General features: G+C 40.8%; 1 protein-coding gene across 3 annotated transcripts; it reads right to left on the reverse strand.

Moving 5' to 3' along the window:
* Positions 1-4,189: 4,189 nt before the first annotated feature.
* Positions 4,190-19,765, reverse strand: LOC112266066 (serine/arginine-rich splicing factor 7). Of its 3 annotated transcripts, XM_024443556.2 has the most exons (9): positions 19,628-19,765; positions 16,573-16,753; positions 16,046-16,222; positions 11,832-11,900; positions 9,288-9,359; positions 9,112-9,165; positions 5,044-5,088; positions 4,566-4,601; positions 4,190-4,464 (listed from the first exon to the last, which is right to left on the reverse strand). In XM_024443556.2, exons 1-9 carry the CDS (start codon positions 19,653-19,655, stop codon positions 4,410-4,412), a joined length of 717 nt encoding a protein of 238 aa, XP_024299324.1. In that variant the 5' UTR covers positions 19,656-19,765; the 3' UTR covers positions 4,190-4,409. The 3 variants fall into 3 exon arrangements, with proteins under 3 accessions (XP_024299324.1, XP_024299331.1, XP_024299336.1); XM_024443563.2 differs by lacking the exon at positions 4,566-4,601; XM_024443568.2 differs by lacking the exons at positions 4,566-4,601; positions 5,044-5,088.
* Positions 19,766-19,799: the final 34 nt, after the last annotated feature.

The following is a 19,799-nucleotide window of genomic DNA, read 5'->3' on the forward strand; positions in this document are numbered from 1 at the left end:
CTGTTATAGGCTAAACGCTCCCTGGTCTTTGCTTGCCCAACAGCATGTTGGCGTGTCTGAAAAACACTTCAGATATTAATTCACCATGAGATTATTTTCTTATTGTCAAATTTTGGGCCAAGTGAAACTGAGTGGAGAGGGTAACTGGAGGCCATCAACTGCATCATGATTATCATCTTTTATGACCATCTCTTACCCCCTCCTTTGTCTCTGTGACCTTGGGCGTTTTCACAATCAAATGTGTTTACGATTTTATTTTATTAGGGTCCCCCATTAGCCGGCGACAACTATTCTTACTGGGGTCTGACACATAACGAAAAAGACATTACAGACAAAATACTTTACAATTTAAATACATGTAAAAACATTACAGTGCATTAGTTGAGGCTCCTCAGAGGCAGAAGGGGAGGACCATCCTCCTCTGCAAATGTCATAAAAATTCAAATTGTAAAACATTTTAAAAGTTATCCTTTTTAGATAAAACTATAGTAAATATACCTCACCAAATAATTGATTAAAACACACTATTTTGCAAAGGTCTACAGTAGCCTCAACAGCACTCTGTAGGGTAGCATCATGGTATAGGTGGAGGAAAGCTAGCTTCCGTGCTCCTCTGTGTACATTGAGTTCAAAACTAAACCTAGGAGGCTCATGGTTCTCACCCCCTCACATAGACTTACACAGTAATTATGACAACTTCCGGAGGATGTCCTCCAGCCTTTCAAAGCTCTTGCAGCATGAACTGACGTTGTCCACCCAATCAAAGGATCAGAGAATCAATCTAGTACTGAAAGCATAACCAACAGCTAGCTAGCTCTACAGTGTATAAAATGTGGTGAGTAGCTGACTAAAAAAGAAAGACAATAGCTGAACAGTTTTGAACAATTTATTTTCTTCCAAAATGAAGGAGAAGCAAGAGAGAAATAGAGAGAGTGAGAGATTGTCAGTTTCACTTACATTGCAAGAAAATACAGCTAGCTAGTCTAGCCTACTCAAACCAAGGGATGCTATGTTAAATAGCTGGCTATGACATTCCAACACAACACTGAAACTCTTCTAAGTCAAGGTAAGCTTTTGGTGATACTAATTTATTGCCACCGGGGACTGCCGGTGTCACTTCTTACTGACTGTACACTGTAATGTTATTGCATGACTGTAGAGGTTTTTACTAAAGCGTTAGTTATATTAGCTTTGCTGACAATGAAGTTACTTTACCTAATATGGTGACAACGATGTAGGCTGTGTTTGGCCTGATAAGGTTTTTTCGCTAGGTCACATACAGCTAATGTGTTGTGCATTGATGTTCACAAGGGAAGGGAAGACGTGAGAGGAGGAGAGCACATAGACGCAATAAGGAATACAACATGGCTTCTATGAAAGTGAACTGTGTTTACACAAACAGAACAAACAGGGATAAACATAACTGAATTTGTCCAACAGATACTCTTGTTGCAACTGTTGGACTAATGATTACACCCTATATAGTGCCTTCGGAAAGTATTCAGACCCCTTGAATTTCTCCACATTTTGGTAGGTTACAGCTTTATTCTAAAATGGATTAAATCTACAAACAATGCAGCATAATGACAAAGCAAAAACAGGATTTTAGAATTTTTGCTAATTTATGGAGATAAAAAAAAAAGACATTTACATAAGTATTCAGACCCTTTACTCAGTACTTTGTTGAAGCACCTTTGGCAGTGATTACAGCCTCGAGTCTTCTTGGGTATGACGCTACAAGCTTGGCACACCTGTATTTGGGGAGTTTCTCCCATTCTTCTCTGCAGATCCTTTCAAGCTCTGTCAGGTTGGATGGGGAGCGTTGTTGCACAGCTATTTTTAGTCCAGGCTCTGGCTGGGCCACTTAAGGACATCCAAAGACTTGTCTTGAAGCCACTCCTTTAAAGAAAATTTTATTTCACCTTTATTGAACCAGACAGGCTAGTTGAGAACAAGTTCTCATTTACAACTGCGACCTGGCCAAGATAAAGCATAGCAGTGTGAACAGACAACACAGAGTTACACATGGAGTAAACAATTAACAAGTCAATAACACAGTAGGGGGAAAAAAAGAGTCTATATACATTGTGTGCAAAAGGCATGAGGAGGTAGGCGAATAATGACAATTTTGCAGATTAACACTGGAGTGATAAATGATCAGATGGTCATGTACAGGTAGAGATACTGGTGTGCAAAAGAGCAGAAAAGTAAATAAATATAAACAGTATGGGGATGAGGTAGGTAAATTGGGTGGGCTATTTACCGATAGACTATGGACAGCTGCAGCGATCGGTCAGATAGCAGATGTTTGAAGTTGGTGAGGGAGATAAAAGTCTCCAACTTCAGCGATTTTTGCAATTCATTCCAGTCACAGGCAGCAGAGAACTGGAACGAAAGGCGGCCAAATGAGGTGTTGGCTTTAGGGATGATCAGTGAGATACACCTGCTGGAGCTCGTGCTACGGGTGGGTGTTGCCATCGTGACCAGTGAACTGAGATAAGGCGGAGCTTTACCTAGCATGGACTTGTAGATGACCTGGAGCCAGTGGGTCTGGCGACGAATATGTAGCGAGGGCCAGCCGACTAGAGCATACAGGTCGCAGTGGTGGGTGGTATAAGGTGCTTTAGTAACAAAACGGATGGCACTGTGATAAACTGCATCCAGTTTGCTGAGTAGAGTATTGGAAGCTATTTTGTAGATGACATCGCTATTTTGTAGATGACATTCTGAGTTGTCTTTAGGCCAAACAGTTCAATCTTAGTTTCATCAAACCAGAGAATCTTGTTTCTCATGGTCTGAGTCTTTAGGTGCCTTTTGGCAAACTCCAAGCGGGCTGTCATGTGCCTTTTACTGAGGAGAGGCTTCAGTCCTGGCCACTCTACCATAAAGGCCTGATTTGGTGGAGTGCTGCAGAGATGGTTGTCCTTCTGGAAGGTTCTCCCATCTCCACAGAGGAACTCTAGAGCGCTGTCAGATTGACCATGGTGTTCTTGGTCACCTCCCTGACCAAGGCCCTTCTCCCCCGATTGCTCAGTTTGGCCGTGCAGCCAACTCTAGGAAGAGTCTTGGTAGTTCCAAACGTCTTCCATTTAAGAATGATTGCGGCCAGTGTGTTCTTGGGTACCTTCAATGCTGCAGAAGTTTTTTTGGTACCCTTCCCCAGATCTGTGCCTCGACACAATCCTGTCTTGGAGCTCTACGTACAATTCCTTTGACCTCATGGCTTGGTTTCTTCTGACATGCACTGTCAACTGTGGGACCTTATATAAAGAGGTGTGCCTTTTCAAATCATGTCCAATCAATTGAGTTTACCACAGGTGGACTCCAATCAAGTTGTAGAAACATCAGGGATGATCAATGGAAACAGGATGCAACTTAGCTCAATTTCACATCTCATAGCAAAGGGCCTGAATACTTATGTAAATAAGGCAATTCTGTGTTTTATTTTGTCATTATGTGGTATTGTGCATAGATTGCTGAGGAATTGTATTAATTTAATCAATTTTAGAATAAGGCTATATAGCGTAACAAAATATGGAAAAAGTCAAGGGGTCTGAATACTTTCTGAAGGCACTATCAACAAGTGTGCAAGGCAGTATTTAATGTCACTGTCTGTCCATGTGTCCCTGTACGTCACCTTAAATTTGTTTCTCGACCTGGGTGCACCTACGTTGTAAAATTTCCTCCATAGGCTAGGTTGTAGCAACATCATGATGGTCATAGGGAAAATGTATCATGTAATAGCCTAAACCTGTCACTGTTACATTGGCCTGGGTGAATGGAATATGAGAGTTATCCAATATGCTGTAATAGATATAAGGCCATGCTCATGAAAAAAAATGGCCCTCCCTCATCTTAAACAGCACTGGTGTGCATCTATCAGTTACACATACATGTCAGTACATATACAAGTAGGCCAAAGGTCTGAAATAAAATATTAACCTACACATTTGTAGAAGCAAGAGCTTAAAGTAGTAGTAGCTATTTGGTATCAAGGATAATACAAGAGCAGTGTTCTCTAATCCTGAGTTCAAAATTCAAAGAGCACATTTCGCAAGTGCAACATTGCCATCTATAGGTATCACTCAATTGAAAACATTTAATTTATCAACCATTTCATTAGTTGTGCTATATAAAGACCCAACTGTGCCCAGATGGACAACACAGCACCAAAACAGTATCACAACCATTTTAAATCAAATATACTTTATTAACCAACAACTATTTCTAAAACACAAACACAAAAGCATTCCAAACTGGGTCCCCATTGCTTCTTCTTGAAACGTCAGTAATATGCCTCAGGAGGAAATTAACAACACCACATATGTTCAAATGATACAATACAATGGGTTTACAAAGAACTTAGTCACTAGAGATGCTAACATAAAGAAACAAAAAACTTCCCAAGTTCAGTCGTCCCTCTCCGAGCTGTCACTTCGACGAGGACTCCTCGAGGTAGAGTGGCTGAAAGAGAGAAAAACAGAAATGAGTTTTCCCTCCTCATTTATTTGCTGTGCATTAAGCCCAACTTAAAGTCATTACCTCAGCTGGGAGGAAAAACGCACCTTAGTTTTTGAGGTGAAGCTTTAGATTTTGAACAGCTGGGATTTAAAATAGAATTTTCATTTTAGAGCTCATTCTTACAAAACTTTGACAGTGGCAATTTGTAGCAAGCAAAGTATTTAAAGACCATGCATTAAATAAAAGTTTGTCATGCAAAATGTATTCCTTGGGTGAATTTAAAGAATACAATTCAAATAACCTTTAATACATATTTCACATATTGAATTAAAGATTTGAATGTAATTGTTGTTGATTTATTGCAGTCTACCTTTCACTTGTAATGCTTTAGTAGCCTGACTTAACGAACCATCATGCATCTACACCCTTAACTGTAACCATGCATAACGATTGCCCTCCCGCATGGACATTTGCATTGTCTCGTTTTGCTGCTTATCATGCATTGTCAAACTGTTCCACAGATCGATTAGAGAAGAGAATGGTGGAAAGAAAATTGGGGTCAGACTCAAGACTTCTGCATACCTCCTCGTGGGGGAACCAGACTTGGATCTGCCCACAGAACCAGACCTGAAGAAGTAAACATACAAGGCATTCATATTCTAGTGTCCCCTTTTCTGGTTTGTCATTGTGGTTTTTATCTCCACCAATGGGTTAAGATCACTCTGTTACTTTTCCTGCAGTCTGAACATTCAAAAGCTACATGGAATCTGATATTTCAAGCCACCATTGCAAACCACCTTCAATCTGATTGCTGGCAAAGCGACTTGTCTGAACAGTCAAATCTGATTTATTTGCCCTCAAGATACTTTGTTGAGTTTGACAAGAACGTGACGTTGTAGCTAGCTAGCTTGTTAATTGCTTATGAACAAATTAGTGAATGTACTACAAACCTAAACAGCTACCTAGCTAGCTAGTTGACTGCTGCGGCTAGCCAAAAAGGACTAGCTTTGAAAGTTGGATAATCTTATCCTGAGGCTTTAAAAGTGTTCTTACACTATGATTTTGAACATTCAAAGCAACTGGGTAAAAGTCCATGGCAAACATTGTTGTCACCTTAGGTTTGCTACAAAACTTCTGAGTAATAGGAAGCACAAGCACCACCACCAGTCAGCCTACACCACTGCACACACACCCATCATTACTATGACAACGAGTGTAGCCATGTCAGCAAATGACTGCTATCTGAACACGTATGTGTTATTATGTATTATTTATTTAACTAGGCAAGTCAGTAAAGAACACATTTTTGTTTACAATGACAGCCTACAGAAAGGCCTGGGAATTAAACAATATATAGGACAGAACACACATCACCACAACATAAAGAGAGACCTAAGACAACAACATAGCATGGTAGCAACACAACATGACAACAACATGGTAGCAGCACACAACATGGTACAGAAAACAGAACAAAGGGCAAGTACGATTTGGTCACTTGTAACTTGCTGTTTGAACAGTCACCATTACAAAACTGATTTGAGCATTAAGGCCTGCAGTGTGAACAAGGCTTTTAGGCCTCACTTCAACTCATTCCACGGAGGGCCGAGTGCCTGCGGGTTTTCGCTCTACCCTTGTAGTTGATTGATGAAATTAAGTCACTAATTACACTCAACAAAAATAAAAATCAATATGCAACCATTTCAAAGATTTTACTGCGTTACAGTTCATATAAAGAAATCAGAAAATTGAAATAAGTTCATTAGGCCCTAATCTATGGATTTCACATGGGAATACAGATACGGTATGCATCAGTTGGTCACATATCTTCAACAAACCCCCCAAAAAAGTGGCCTGTGGATTGTTGTCCCACTCCTCTTCAATGGCTGTGCAAAGTTTCTGGATATTGGTGGGAACAGGAACACACTGTCGTACACGTTGATCCAGAGCATCCCAAACATGGGCCGTGCATTATTATACTGAAACATGAGGTAATGGTGGCGGATGGATGGCACGACAATGGGCCTCAGGATCTCGTCATGGTCTCTGTGTAACCAAATTACCATCGATAAAATGCAATTGTGTCCCTTGTCCGTAGCTTATCTTCTCTACTTATCTACTGCAGGGGCAGTATTGAGTAGCTTAGATGAAAGGTGCCCAGAGGTGCCCAGAGTAAACGGCCTGCTCCTCAGTCTCAGTTGCTAATATATGCATATTATTATTAGTATTGGATAGAAAACACTCTGAAGTTTCTAAAACTGTTTGAATGATGGCTGTGAGTATAACAGAACTCATTTGGCAGGCAAAAACCTGAGAAGAAATCCAAAAAGGAAGTGAGAAATCTGAGGTTGGTCGATTTTCAACTCAGACCCTATTGAATTCACATTGGGATATGAATGAAGTTCCACTTCCTAGGGCTTCCACTAGATGTCAACCGTCTTTAGAAACTTGAATGAGGCTTCTACTGTGTAGTGGGACTGAATAAGAGCTGAATGAGTCAGCTTACTGGCAGAGAGACATTTCCTGGTCATGCGCATTCCACATGATATCGCCCTGCGTTCCGTTGCTCATGTAGACACAAAGGAATTCTCCGGTTGGAACTTTATTGAAAATGTATGCTAAAAACATCCTAATAATTGATTCTATACTTAGTTTGAAATGTTTCTTCGACCTGTAATATAACTTTTTGAAATCTTTGTCCGAAGTTTTTGTCCAAACGCACGAGCGTTTGGATATGTGTACCTAACGCTAACAAAAGTAGCTACTTGGACATATATAACGGACATTATTGAACAAATCAAGCATTTATTGTGGAACTTCCTGGAAGATCATTAAAGGTAAGGGAATATTTATCATGTCATTTCTGGTTTCTGTTGACTCCAACACGGCGGCTAAATTGATTAAATTTCTGAGCGCCGTCTCAGATTATTGCATAGTTTGCTTTTTCCGTTAAAAAAAATTAAATCTGACACAGTGGTTGCATTAAGGAGAGGTATATCTATAATTCCATGAGTATAACTTGTATTATCATCTACATTTATGATGAGCATTTCTGTTGAATGGATGTGGCTATGCAAAATCACTGGATGTTTTTGGAACTAGTGAACGTAACGCGCCAATGTAAACTCCGATTTTTGTTATATAAATATGAACTTTATCAAACAAAACATACATGTATTTTGTAACATGAAGTCCTATGAGTGTCATCTGATGAAGATCATCAAAGGTTAGTGATTAATTTTCTCTCTATTTGTGCTTTTTGTGACTCCTGGAAAAATTGCAGAGTTTTTCTGTGGCTTGGTGGTGACCTAACAATCGTTTGTGGTGCTTTCGCTGTAAAGCATTTTTGAAATCGGACACTGTGGTGGGATTAAGAACAAGATTACCTTTAAAACGGTATAAGAAATGTATGTTTGAGGAATTTTAAATATGAGATTTCTGTTTTGAATTTGGCGCCCTGCACTTTCACTGGCTGTTGTCATATCATCCCGTTAACGGGATTGCAGCCCTAAGACGTTATGCCTGCCCATACCATAACCCCAACACCACCATGGGGCACTCTGTTCACAATCAGCAAACCACTCGATCCACACGAGGCTGTCTGCCATCTGCCTGGTACAGTTAAAAATCAGGATTCATCCTTGAAGAGCACACTTCTCCAGCTTGCCAGTGTCCTTTGAAGGTGAGCATTTGCCCATTGAAGTTGGTTACGACACCAAACTGCAGTCAGGTCAAGACCCTGGTGAGGAAGACGAGCACACAGATTGCCTTCCCTGAGACTGTTTCTGAGAATTTGTGCAGAAATTCTTTGGTTGTGCAAACCCACAGTTTCATCAGCTGTCCCGGTGGCTCATCCCAGATGATCTCGCAGGTGAAGAAGCCAGATGTGGAGGTCCTGGGCTGGAGTGGTTACACGTGGTCTGTGGTTGCGAGGCCAGTTGGACCTACTGCCAAATTCTCTAAAATTACATTGGAGGAGGCTTATGGTAAAGAAATTAACATTTAATTCTCTGGGAACAGCTCTGCTGAACATTCCTGCAGTCACCATGCTCCCTCGAAACTTGAGACATCTGTGGCATTGTGTTGTGTGACAAAACATTTTAGTGGAATTTTATTGTCCACAGCACAAGGTGCACCCGTGTAATGATCATGCTGTTTAATCAGGTTCTTGATATGCCACACCTGTCAGGTGGATGGATTATATATGCAAAGGAGAAATGCTCATTAACAGGGATGTACACAAATCTGTGCACTAAATTTGAGAGAAACTTTTTGTGGAACATTTCTGGGATCTTTTATTTCAGCTCATGAAACATGGGACCAACACTTGTTATGTTTATATTTTTGTTCAACGTAGTAAGTCTCTTACTTCATCTAAATGGAAAACCTGCAGACACTATGCCCTCCATGGAATGAGGAACCTGCTTTAGTCTCTTAAGTCAGTGATGTAATATATCAAGGGGACAAATGTCTAAATTGTAATACCCGAAACGGTCAATACCAACACAAAATTGTATTTTGTTGCAGTAGTGACAATCTTTGGGGATTGACACAAACTGTTGCATTGTTAATTACTCAACTTATGTAGCTGCATTGTTGACAATAGCAATGTAACGCTGATCAGAGCATTGAAACAGTTATATTTCTCACCTGGTCTTTGCATGAGAATGTGACCTAGACCTTGATCTGGACTTTGATCGAGATCTAAAAAGAAATTAGGGGAAAAAGCAACACCCATCATTTACTAAATAAGTGACATTTTTTATTGTTTTACACAATGTGGGATCTTTAAATAATGCAAGCAAGTCCATTTTTCTACAATTTACCTTGATCTCTTGGGGGTAAGGGCTCTAGATCTTCTAGGAGAACGAGAGCGGCGTGGAGAGAAGGATCTTGATCTAGAACATAAATATCAAAAGCTGTTAGCTAACATACCTTCAGACCCGGTAAACTCTGCACTGCCATTCCTGATCAACTAATCTATCATACTACCGTAACACATATAAATCTGTATATGTATCTGTGGTGAATGTATGCATGCATGTATATGGAGTTGTGTACAGCATAACAGTGTAATGACAATTTACTCTACACTGAGTGCACAAAACATTAGGAACACCTGTTCTTTCCATGACAGACCAGGGCTCTCCAACCCGTGTTCCTGGAGAGCTACCATCCTGTAGGATTTCCCTCAAACCCTAATCTAGCACACCTGATTCTAATAATTAGCTGATTGATCAGTTGAATTAGTTTAGTTACAACTGGGGTTGGAGCAAAAACCTACAGAAAGGTAGCTCTCCAGGAACAGGGTTGGAGAACCCTGACATAGACTGACCAGGTGAAAGCTGTGATCCCTTATTGATGTCACTTGTTAAATCCACTTCAGTTAGTGGAGACGAAGGGGAGGAGACAGGTTAAAGAAGGACTTGAGACATGGGTTGTGTATGTGTGCCATTCATAGGGTGAATGGGGAGTTTTTCCTAGCCACCGTGCTTCTACATCTGCATTGCTTGCTGTTTGGGGTTCTAAGCTAGGTTTCTGTATAGCACTTTGTGACATCTGCGGATGTAAAAGGGGCTTTATAAATACATTTGATTGATTGGGCAAGACAAAAGATGTAAGTGCCTTTGAACGGGGTATGGTAGTAGGTGCCAGGCGCACCGGTTTGAGTGTATCAAGAACTGCAATGCTGCTGGGTTTTTTACGCTCAAGTTTCCTGTGTGTATCAAGAATGATCCAGCACCCAAAGGACATCCAGAGAACTTGACACAACTGTGGGAAGGATTAGAATCAACATGGGCCAGCATCCCTGTGGAATACTTGACACCTTGGAGTCCATGCACTGACGAATTGGGGCTGTTCTAAGGGCAAAAGGGGGTGCGACTGAATATTAGGAAGGTGTTCCTAATGTTTTATACACAGTATATTCAGTAAGTATTCAGACCCCTTCCATTTTTCCACATTTTGTTTCATTACAGCCTTATTCTAAAATGGATTAAACAACACATTTTCCTCATCAATCTACATGCAATACCCCATAATGATAAAGCAAAAACAGGTTTAGAAATGAAAAAATCATTTAAAAAAACGTATTTACATAAGTATTCAGACCCTTTGCTATGAGATGCGAAATTGAGCTCAGGTGCATCATGTTTTCATTGATCATGCTTGAGAGGTTTCTACAACTTGATTGGAGCCCACGTGTGGTAAACTCAATTGATTGAACATGATTTGGAAAATGCACACACCTGTCTATATAAAGTTGACTGTGCATGTCAGAGCAAAAACAAAGCCATGAGATCAAAGGAATTGTCCGTAGAGCTCCGAGACAGGATTGTGTCGAGGCACAGATCTGGGGAGGGGTACCAAAACATTTCTGCAGCATTGAAGGTCCAAGAACACAGTGGCCTCCATCATTCTTAAATGAAAGAGGTTTGGAACCACCAATACTCCTCCTAGAGCTGGCCGCCCGGCTAAACTGAGCAATCGGGAGAGAAGGGCCTTGATCAGGGAGGTGACCAAGAACCGAATGGTCACTCTGACAAAGCTCCAAAGTTCCTCTTTGGAGATGGGAGAACCTTCCAGAAGGACAACCATCACTGTGGCACTCCACCAATGAGGCCTTCATCCCCATGGGGGATGCATGGTGACGACAGCATCATGCTGTGCAGATGTTTTTCAGCAGCAGGGACACTAGTCAGGATTGAGGCAAAGATGAACGGAGAGATCCTTGAAAAAAAGATCCTGAGCGCTCTGGAGCAGGTTAAGACTGGGGCGAAGGTTCACGTTCCACAGGACAACGACCCTAAGCCCACAGCCAAGACAATGCAGGAGTGGCTTCGGGACAAGTCTATGGATGTCCTTGAGTAGCCCAGCCAGAGCCCTGACTTGAACTCAATTGAACATATCTGGAGACCTGAAAATAGCTGTGCAGTGATGCCTGCAGAGAAAATAGAGACAATGGGAGAAACTGTGGAGAAAATGGGAGAAACTCCCCAAATACAGGTTTGCCAAGCTTGTAGCGTAATACCAAAGAAGACTCGAAGCTGTAATCGCTGCCAAAGGTGCTTCAACAAAGTACTGAGTAAAGGGTATGAATACTTGTGTAAATGAGATATTGATGAGGGGGGAAACAATTTAATACATTTTAGAATAAGGCTGTAAGTAACAAAATGTGTAAAAAGTCAAGGGGTCTGAATACTTTCTGAATGTACTGTACAATCATTTTTGCTTCATTATACGTGTTACGAAAAAAAGAGGTCCAAGAATAGACCCCTGAGGAACTCCATCGATGATTGATGTGACCCTCTTCCGAGGAAGTTGGACAACAGAGCCTTTGGAACGAGAAAAATGTGCATAAGAATGCTCACCTCCTGCCACGGCCCCGGCTGCGAGAGCGAGAGTACCTCCTCCCACCGGACCTGGAGTGAGACCGGGACCTAAACCACATCCAAACGAGGGGGAGGGAGGGAAAGATTGACAGTTCAGAGCAGGCCCCGCGAAGCCCCACATAACACTGCCTCAGCCTGTCTTTAATTCTGACCTGGCCTCTGACAACAACAATTACCCTAAGTCCACTGATGCTCTGACTCTGGCTCAAATCAACACACAAAAAAGGGGGATTACATTAGATTTAGCATTACACGTGCAATGGAACTGGTAGTAGGAGTCACTATATAGACTAGAGGTCGACCGATTAATCGGCATGGCCGATTAATTAGGGCCGATTTCAATTTTTCATAACAATCGTTAATCTGCCTTTTTGGGCGCCGATTATGGCCGATTACATTGCAATCCACGAGGAGACTGCGTGGCAGGCTGACCACCTGTTACGCGAGTGCAGCATAAAAAGGACCTTGTGGCTGCAAAGAGCCAAGGTAAGTTGCTAGCTAGCAATAAACTTCTTATATAAGAAAAAAAAAATCAATCTTCACATAATCACTAGTTAACTACACATGGTTGATGATATTACTAGGTTAACTAGCTTGTTTTGCATTGCATATAATCAATGCGGTGCCTGTTAATTTATCATTGAATCATAGCCTACTTCAACTTCGCCAAATGGGTGATAATTTAACAAAAGCGCATTCGCGGAAAAAGCACTTACTTAGCACAAATTTACCTAGCCATAAACATCAATGCCTTTCTTAAAATCAATACACAAGTATATATTTTTGTAACCTGCATATGTACTTAAAAGAAATTCATGTTAGCAGGCAATATTAACGAGGGAAATTGTGTCACTTCTCTTGCGTTCAGTGCAAACAGTCAGGGTAATATGCAACAGTTTGGGCCGCCTGGCTCGTTGCGAACTGTGTAAAGACCGTAATTAATTTGCCAGAATTTTACATAATTATGACATAACATTGAAGGTTGTGCAATATAACAGCAATATTTAGACTTAGGGTTGCCACCCATTCGATAAAATAAGGAACGGTTGCGTATTTCACTGAAAGAATAAACGTTTTGTTTTCGAAATGAAGGTTTCCGGATTTTACCATATTAATGACCAAAGGCTCGTATTTCTGTGTGTTTACTATATTATAATTAAGTATATGATTTGATATTTGACAGAGCAGTCTGACTTAGCAGTGGTTGGCAGCAGCAGGCTCGTAAGCATTCATTCAAACAGCTCTTCACTGCGTTTGCCAGCAGCTCTTAGCAATGCTTGAGGCACAGCGCTGTTTATGACTTCAAGCCTATCAACTCCCGAGATTAGGCTGGCAATACTAGTGCCAATAAGAACATCCAATAGTCAAAGGTATATGAAATACAAATGGTATAGAGAAATAGTCATATAACTCCTATAATAACTACAACCTAAAACTTCTTAACTGGGAATATTGAAGACTCATGTTAAAAGAAACCACCAGCTTTCTTATGTTCCAACTTAAACGTTAGCTTTTTTACATGGCACATATTGCACTTTTACTTTCTTCTCCAACATTGTGTTTGCATTATTTAAACCAAATTGAATATGTTTCATTATTTATTTGAGACAATTGATTTTATTTATGTATTATAATAAGTTAAAATAAAAGTGTTCGTTGTTCATTCAGTATTGTTGTAATTGTCATTATTACATATATACAGTTCAAGTCAGAAGTTTACATACACTTAGGTTGGAGTCATTAAAACTTTTGTTTTTCAACCACTCCACAATTTCTTGTTAACAAACTATAGTTTTGGCAAGTTGGTTAGGACATTTACTTTGTGCATGACAAGTAATTTTGACAACAATTGTTTACAGGCAGATTATTCCAGTGGGTCAGAAGTTTACATACAGTAAGTTGACTGTGCCTTTAAACAGCTTGGAAAATTCCAGAAAACGATCTCATGGCTTTAGATGCTTCTGATAGGCTAATTGACATCATTTGAGTCAATCGGAGGTGTACCTGTGGATGTATTTCAAGGCCTACCTTCAAACTCAGTGCCTCGTTGCTTGACATGGGAAAATCAAAAGGAATCAGCCAAGACCTCAGAACAAAAATGTAGACCTCCACAAGTCTGGTTCATCCTTGGGAGCAATTTCCAAACGCCTGATGGTACCACATTCATCTGTACAAACAATAGTATGCATGTATAAATACCATGGGACCATGCAGCCATCATACAGGTCAGGAAGGAGACACGCTCTATTTCCTAGAGATGAACGTATTTCGGTGCGAAATGTGCAAATCAATCCCAGAACAACAGCAAAGGACCGTGAGAAGATACTGGAGGAAACAGGTACAAAAGTATCTATATCCACAGTGAAACTAGTTCCATATCGACATAACCTGAAAGGCCGCTCAGCAAGGAAGAAGCCACTGCTCCAAAAACCGCCATAAAAAAGCCAGACTACGGTTTGGGGACAAAGATCGTACTTTTGGGAGAAATGGCCTCTGGTCTGATGAAGCAAAAATAGAACTGTTTGGCCATAATGAACATCGTTATGTTTGGAGGTAAAACTGGGAGGCTTGCAAGCCAAAGAACATCATCCCAACCGTGAAGCACGGGGGAGGCAGCATCATGTTGTAGGGTGCTTTGCTGCAGGAAGAACTGGTGCACTTCACAAAATAGAGGGCATCATGAGGAATTGAAAATTATGTGGATATATTGAAGCAACATCTTAAGACATCAGTTAAAGCTTGGTCGCAAATGGGTCTTCCAAATGGACAATGACCCCAAGCATACTTCCAAAGTTGTGGCAAAATGGCTTAAGGACAACAAAGTCAAGTTATTGGAGCGGCCATCACAAAGCCCTGACCTCAATCCCATAGAATATTTGTGGGCAGAACTGAAAAACCGTGTGCGAACAAGGAGGCCTTACAAACCTGACTCAGTTACACCAGCTCTGTCAGGAGGAATGGGCCAAAATTCACCCAACTTATTGTAGGAAGCTTGTGGAAGGCTACATGAAACATTTTACCCAAGTTAAGCAATTTAAAGGCAATGCTACCAAATACTAATTTAGTGTATGTAAACTTCTGACCCACTGGGAATGTGATGAAAGAAATAAAGGCTGAAATAAATCATTCTCTCTACTATTATTCTGACATTTCACATTCTTAAAACAAAGGTCCTAACTGACCTAAGACAGGGAATTCTTACTAGGATTAAAAGTCAAGAATTGTGAAAAACTGAGTTTAAATGTATTTGGCTAAGGTGTATGTAAACTTCCCACTTCAACGGTATCGGTATCGGCTTTTTTGGTCCTCCAATAATCGGTATCGGCGTTGAAAAATCATAATCGGTCGACCTCTAATATAGACATAGCTGTTCATGGAGCTAACGTATCCTGCTTAAAGCAGGCCTTTCAGTTCTCTAGTAAAGAGTGGAAGAGAAGAATGTTATTGTCAAGTCATACATTGGAGATAAAAACACAATTGGTACTTGAAATAAACCTTGCGAGTTTGCCCGGTTGACCCACTTTGGACCAAGGTTCGAGCAGATCTAGGCGTTCTAGAAGTATCTATCAGCCGACCTCTGCATCTAGTCGTGTTCTTCGATTTCTAACGATGATGATTGTATTGACAGCCAAATCGCTTGATTGAGACTTGATAGATGCAAGGCGATTTGTCTAGACGGGACCATGGTCTACCAGGTTGTCCTCTTTACAAAACCCCAGGCTCAAATTGATAACCAAATCATCTGGTGAATTGTCAGCCCTCTATGAAATCTTTAAGGTGCAGCTAGAAGTGGCAGTTGCTTGAGAAGGGGAGGTCTGGTTGATCGATCAACCCCATGGTCATAGGATCGAAAGTGTGGAATTTGCTAGATGCCTCATGAAATCGTTAAGGATCGTGACACTCTGAATCAAACGACGAAACCTGAAATGTTTTGACCAGGTGAGTTGTTAACAAAAAAAACCCACATAACAGTTCAGAAGTATTTCCATATTTTAAAAGGGATTAAGTGACAGATGGAAAGACAAAAGTTGCAACAACAACAGGTTGTATGATAGTATAATAATCATCTTTCATTTTTTTTAAATCTACATAAGACACTGAAAAATCAAGACAATGGAAAATAAGCGACAACTATCAAAATAAGAAAAGACCAAAACAAGCTAAATCTGATGTATTGGTTAAGGAGGCTTTACCTGGTCCTCCTTCGTCGACCGTAGCGATGGCAGTCGTAGGCATAGTGCCCCCGCTCACCACACTCATAGCACTTGTCGTTGGAGTCAAAGGGCCGGTTGGTGGGCGCACGCTCGTACCGAGATCGCCGCGGCATTCCTGTAGATAATTCAACTCGAACTCGAGATCCAGAAATCAACCTGAAAAACAGTCAGTTCGACAGTCAGCAAATTGCACAATGGCATAGTTCACTTTAAAAAGAGGACTTAAGGAAACCCATCTAAAGTGTAACAAGCATTTAGGAACATACCTTAAGTGTATGATCTGGATAGTAGCAAATGAGTAACAAGATAATACCAGCTACCTGCTTACCATCTACTGATAGATGTCCCTAAACCAATAAAATCCTTCAATATTTGCAAAGAGCAAATTACATTATTGATTGGCAAACGTCAACAACACACTTGCCCTTTGAGCCCTTTCAGCTTGTAGGTCCTGGAAAGTAGGCTAAACTTGGGGGCAAAGTCTGAAGTCTTGAGGTATCACTTACTTGCCGTCAAGGCCTCGGACCGCATCTTCTGCATCCCGGGTGTCTTCAAACTCCACAAAGGCAAAGCCCGGGGGGTTCCTAGCAATCCACACGGTTCTTAAAGGTCCGTAATACCCGAACGCCCGTTCTAGCTCTCCTTTCCCTGCACCAGTGCCCAGGTTACCGACATAAATCTTAGAGTCTGCAAAGGAAAAACAGAAAGAGGTGCCACCACTGCTGCAACTCGCTGACTTCTGTTCTGAGAGGCCTTTGATTTCCCACTCCCCTAAGCTCAGTATCAAAAGGGTTGTTGGAAGTAACTGCACAAATGTAAAAATCACTTTGAAATGCAGCCCTCTCAAGGCATCCCATTTGTATTGAGGTCAGTGAATAATTAGCATAGGGTTGGCCTGAGGCAGTTCCTCATGCTATGGTCTAAATAAAATTATAAATTACTAGTGTCAGGCATATGAATATAATATTGTGTACTTTTCCACATGACAATGAGCTGTATGTAGTGATTTACTGCAATTACGTATCACCTAGAGCAAATATTAGAAGCCTGAAAATGTGATAAATTAGGCAAAGGATCATCAACCTTATCTCCATACCTTGCTACTAGATTGTGTAACATCTAGTAATTTATCAATTTCTACCCGTCTGATTCTGAGGGGTTGGGTTAAATGCGGAAGACACATTTCAGCTGAATACTTTCAGTTGTACAACTGACTCGGTATCCCCCTTTCCCTTTCTTTATGATAAGACAAAATGTTTATGGAGTTATGATTAGGCCTAGGCCCATGTTTGACTTGCATTAGTTGCCAAGTGAACATGTAATTTGCTCTTTGAATTTAGATGTAATCCATCCCCTAACATATGTCATACATAACCATTGAATTCTTTATGACACCGACTAACGTTACAGAGGAATGGTGTATTCATCAAGCGTAGCTATGTTTGGCTCTGTGGTGAACGAGTCAACACATCAAGACAGAAGGTGGAACAGCCAGTGAGGTGAGGATTTTGTTTATTTTTGTTACTTAGCCTTATTAAACTGCAAATAAGGTCCAATTTTGCAGACCCATTTTTGACTCATGAGCTGCCCTCTACAAAAGTAGTAAGAGTTTAGCATCTTAATCCATAGACTCTTTAGCTATACTAACGTTATCAGTGGTTCTCAAACGTCTTGGGGACCACAGATGTTACATGTTATTGATCTATTCAAGAGCTAGCACACCTAATTCAACTTGTCTACTAATCCCTACTGATATATTTAAAGCTGCAAGCAGCAGTTTAGCCTAAAGACCCAAAGTTGAATTTCATTGATTTCTACATCAGGCAGAAATTGGCATTTGGATCAGGAAAGTTTCCTCTCATGACCTCTACAAGCTAGAGTGTTGAATAAAATAATATTTTTGTTTTTCGTACTTTTACCACCTTCTTCATGATATCCAATTGGTAGTTACAGTCTTGTCCCATCATTGCAACTCCCCTACGGACTCAGGAGAGGCGACAGTTCAGAGCCATGCGTCTTCCGAAACACAACCCTGGCAAGCCGCACTGCTTCTTGACACAGTGCTCGCTTAACCCAGAAGCAAGCCACACCAATGTGTTGGAGGAAACACCGTCCAACTGATGACCGAAGTCCGCTTGAAGGCACCTGGTTCCTCAACAAGGAGTCACTAGAGCACGATGGGAAAAGGAAATCCCAGCCGGTCAAACCCTCCCCTAACCCAGACGGCGCTGGGCCAATTGTGCGCCGCCTAATGGGTCTCCTGGTCACGGCCGGCTATGACACAGATCAAATTGTATTTTTACTCACTTTCCCGGTTGTCCACGTGGTTGGTCCTTTTGCAGGTAGGAATGCGAGACATATCGACAGGAAGTATAAATACAAACATTTCAAAGCGCTGGTAGTGCATTCAGATTTCTATCACCTGAAGCATGCACACAAGAGACACAGGCATACTTGGCGAGCTCGTGAATGTATTTAAATGGTTCTGCACATGCTTCAAGTGAAAGAACTGAATGCACCACCAGCGCCTTGAAAGGTTATTATTATTTTTATTTTTTATTTTACTAGGCAAGTCAGTTAAGAACAAATTCTTATTTTCAATGACGGCCTAGGAACAGTGGGTTAAATGCCTGTTCAGGGGCAGAACGACAGATTTGTACCTTGTCAGCTCAGGGATTCAAACTTGCAACCTTTCAGTTACTAGCCCAACGCTCTAACCACTAGGCTACCCTGCCACCTCGTTAATGTAAATATACTTTCCTGTGAATATATTGTCTGTAGTAATGTAAGTAATTCAACATTCTGGCTTGTGAGGAAATTTTCCAAACAAATGTATGGCATTAATAACAAAGCCTTCCCCGCCCCTGCTGAGAAATGTAACCGATCTCAAATTCATAGAGCAATGGATATAAGGAATGATATAAGGAATGACCATCCTATGATATCAAAATTACAGTTTTAAACTTGTTTTGAGGCTTTATAGCTAGTTTTTTGTTAACATTTAAATTTTTTGTAAACATTGGAGTAAAACATACTTATATTTTGGGTTCTGATGGGGTACAACAGTTGAACTAAGGTCATGAGGCATTTAAGCTGCAATATGTAACTTTTTGTTATGGAAAATATATTTCACAGCGGGTTAGATGGTACAATGATTCTCTACACAACGACTGCTTGTTTTGTCGCAAACTATTAGAATTGTAGCAACCAGGAAATGGCGGAGAGATTTCCGCATATTGCACCTTTCAATTCTTCAACAAACAATGGGCACATTTCATTAATTTATACGTCTACAAATGGATGTAGCAACTGCAGATTGCCCCTTTAAAACATTTTGATAAAAAAAAATTGCTACATAATCAAGCCATTGATTAGAGAATCGGGTGTGCTCGTTTAGGGCAAGAGCTAGGAAAGCTAAGTAACGTTACGCCTAATGTAGCTAACGTTAGATAGTTAACTAAGCATGAGATTATCTTCACGAATACTGTATTTTGTCTACTATTGAACATGCGTTAGATAATATTTTTGTGAAGTGAAAATCTGTTTTGCTATTTAGTTTACCTCCTCCGTTTCGACCGTGTCTTGACATGATTCAAGGCCCGCTTTTACAATCAATCTGCGCATGCGTGTGGCAAATGATTCTCCTGAAAGGACTGTCAAAGACAGGACGGGTCACTAAATGTACTCGTGCAATGCAATAAATTGCTAAATGACTCTTATTTCATACCATGAA

This window comes from Oncorhynchus tshawytscha, linkage group LG02 (assembly GCF_018296145.1).
Source record: "Oncorhynchus tshawytscha isolate Ot180627B linkage group LG02, Otsh_v2.0, whole genome shotgun sequence".
NCBI classification, from domain to species: Eukaryota; Metazoa; Chordata; class Actinopteri; order Salmoniformes; family Salmonidae; genus Oncorhynchus; species Oncorhynchus tshawytscha.

What these genes read in the sequence shown, in the direction of transcription:
- LOC112266066 (XM_024443556.2), bottom strand. Translation starts at nt 19,655, where the DNA reads ATGTCAAGACACGGTCGAAACGGAGGAG. An exon ending in GGTCGACGAAGGAGGACCAG is followed by an intron (nt 11,901 to 16,045) that starts GTAAAGCCTCCT and finishes GATGTGGTTTAG; the next exon opens with GTCCCGGTCTCACTCCAGGT. An exon ending in TCTGGTTCCCCCACGAGGAG is followed by an intron (nt 4,602 to 5,043) that starts GTATGCAGAAGT and finishes TTTAAATCCCAG; the next exon opens with CTGTTCAAAATCTAAAGCTT.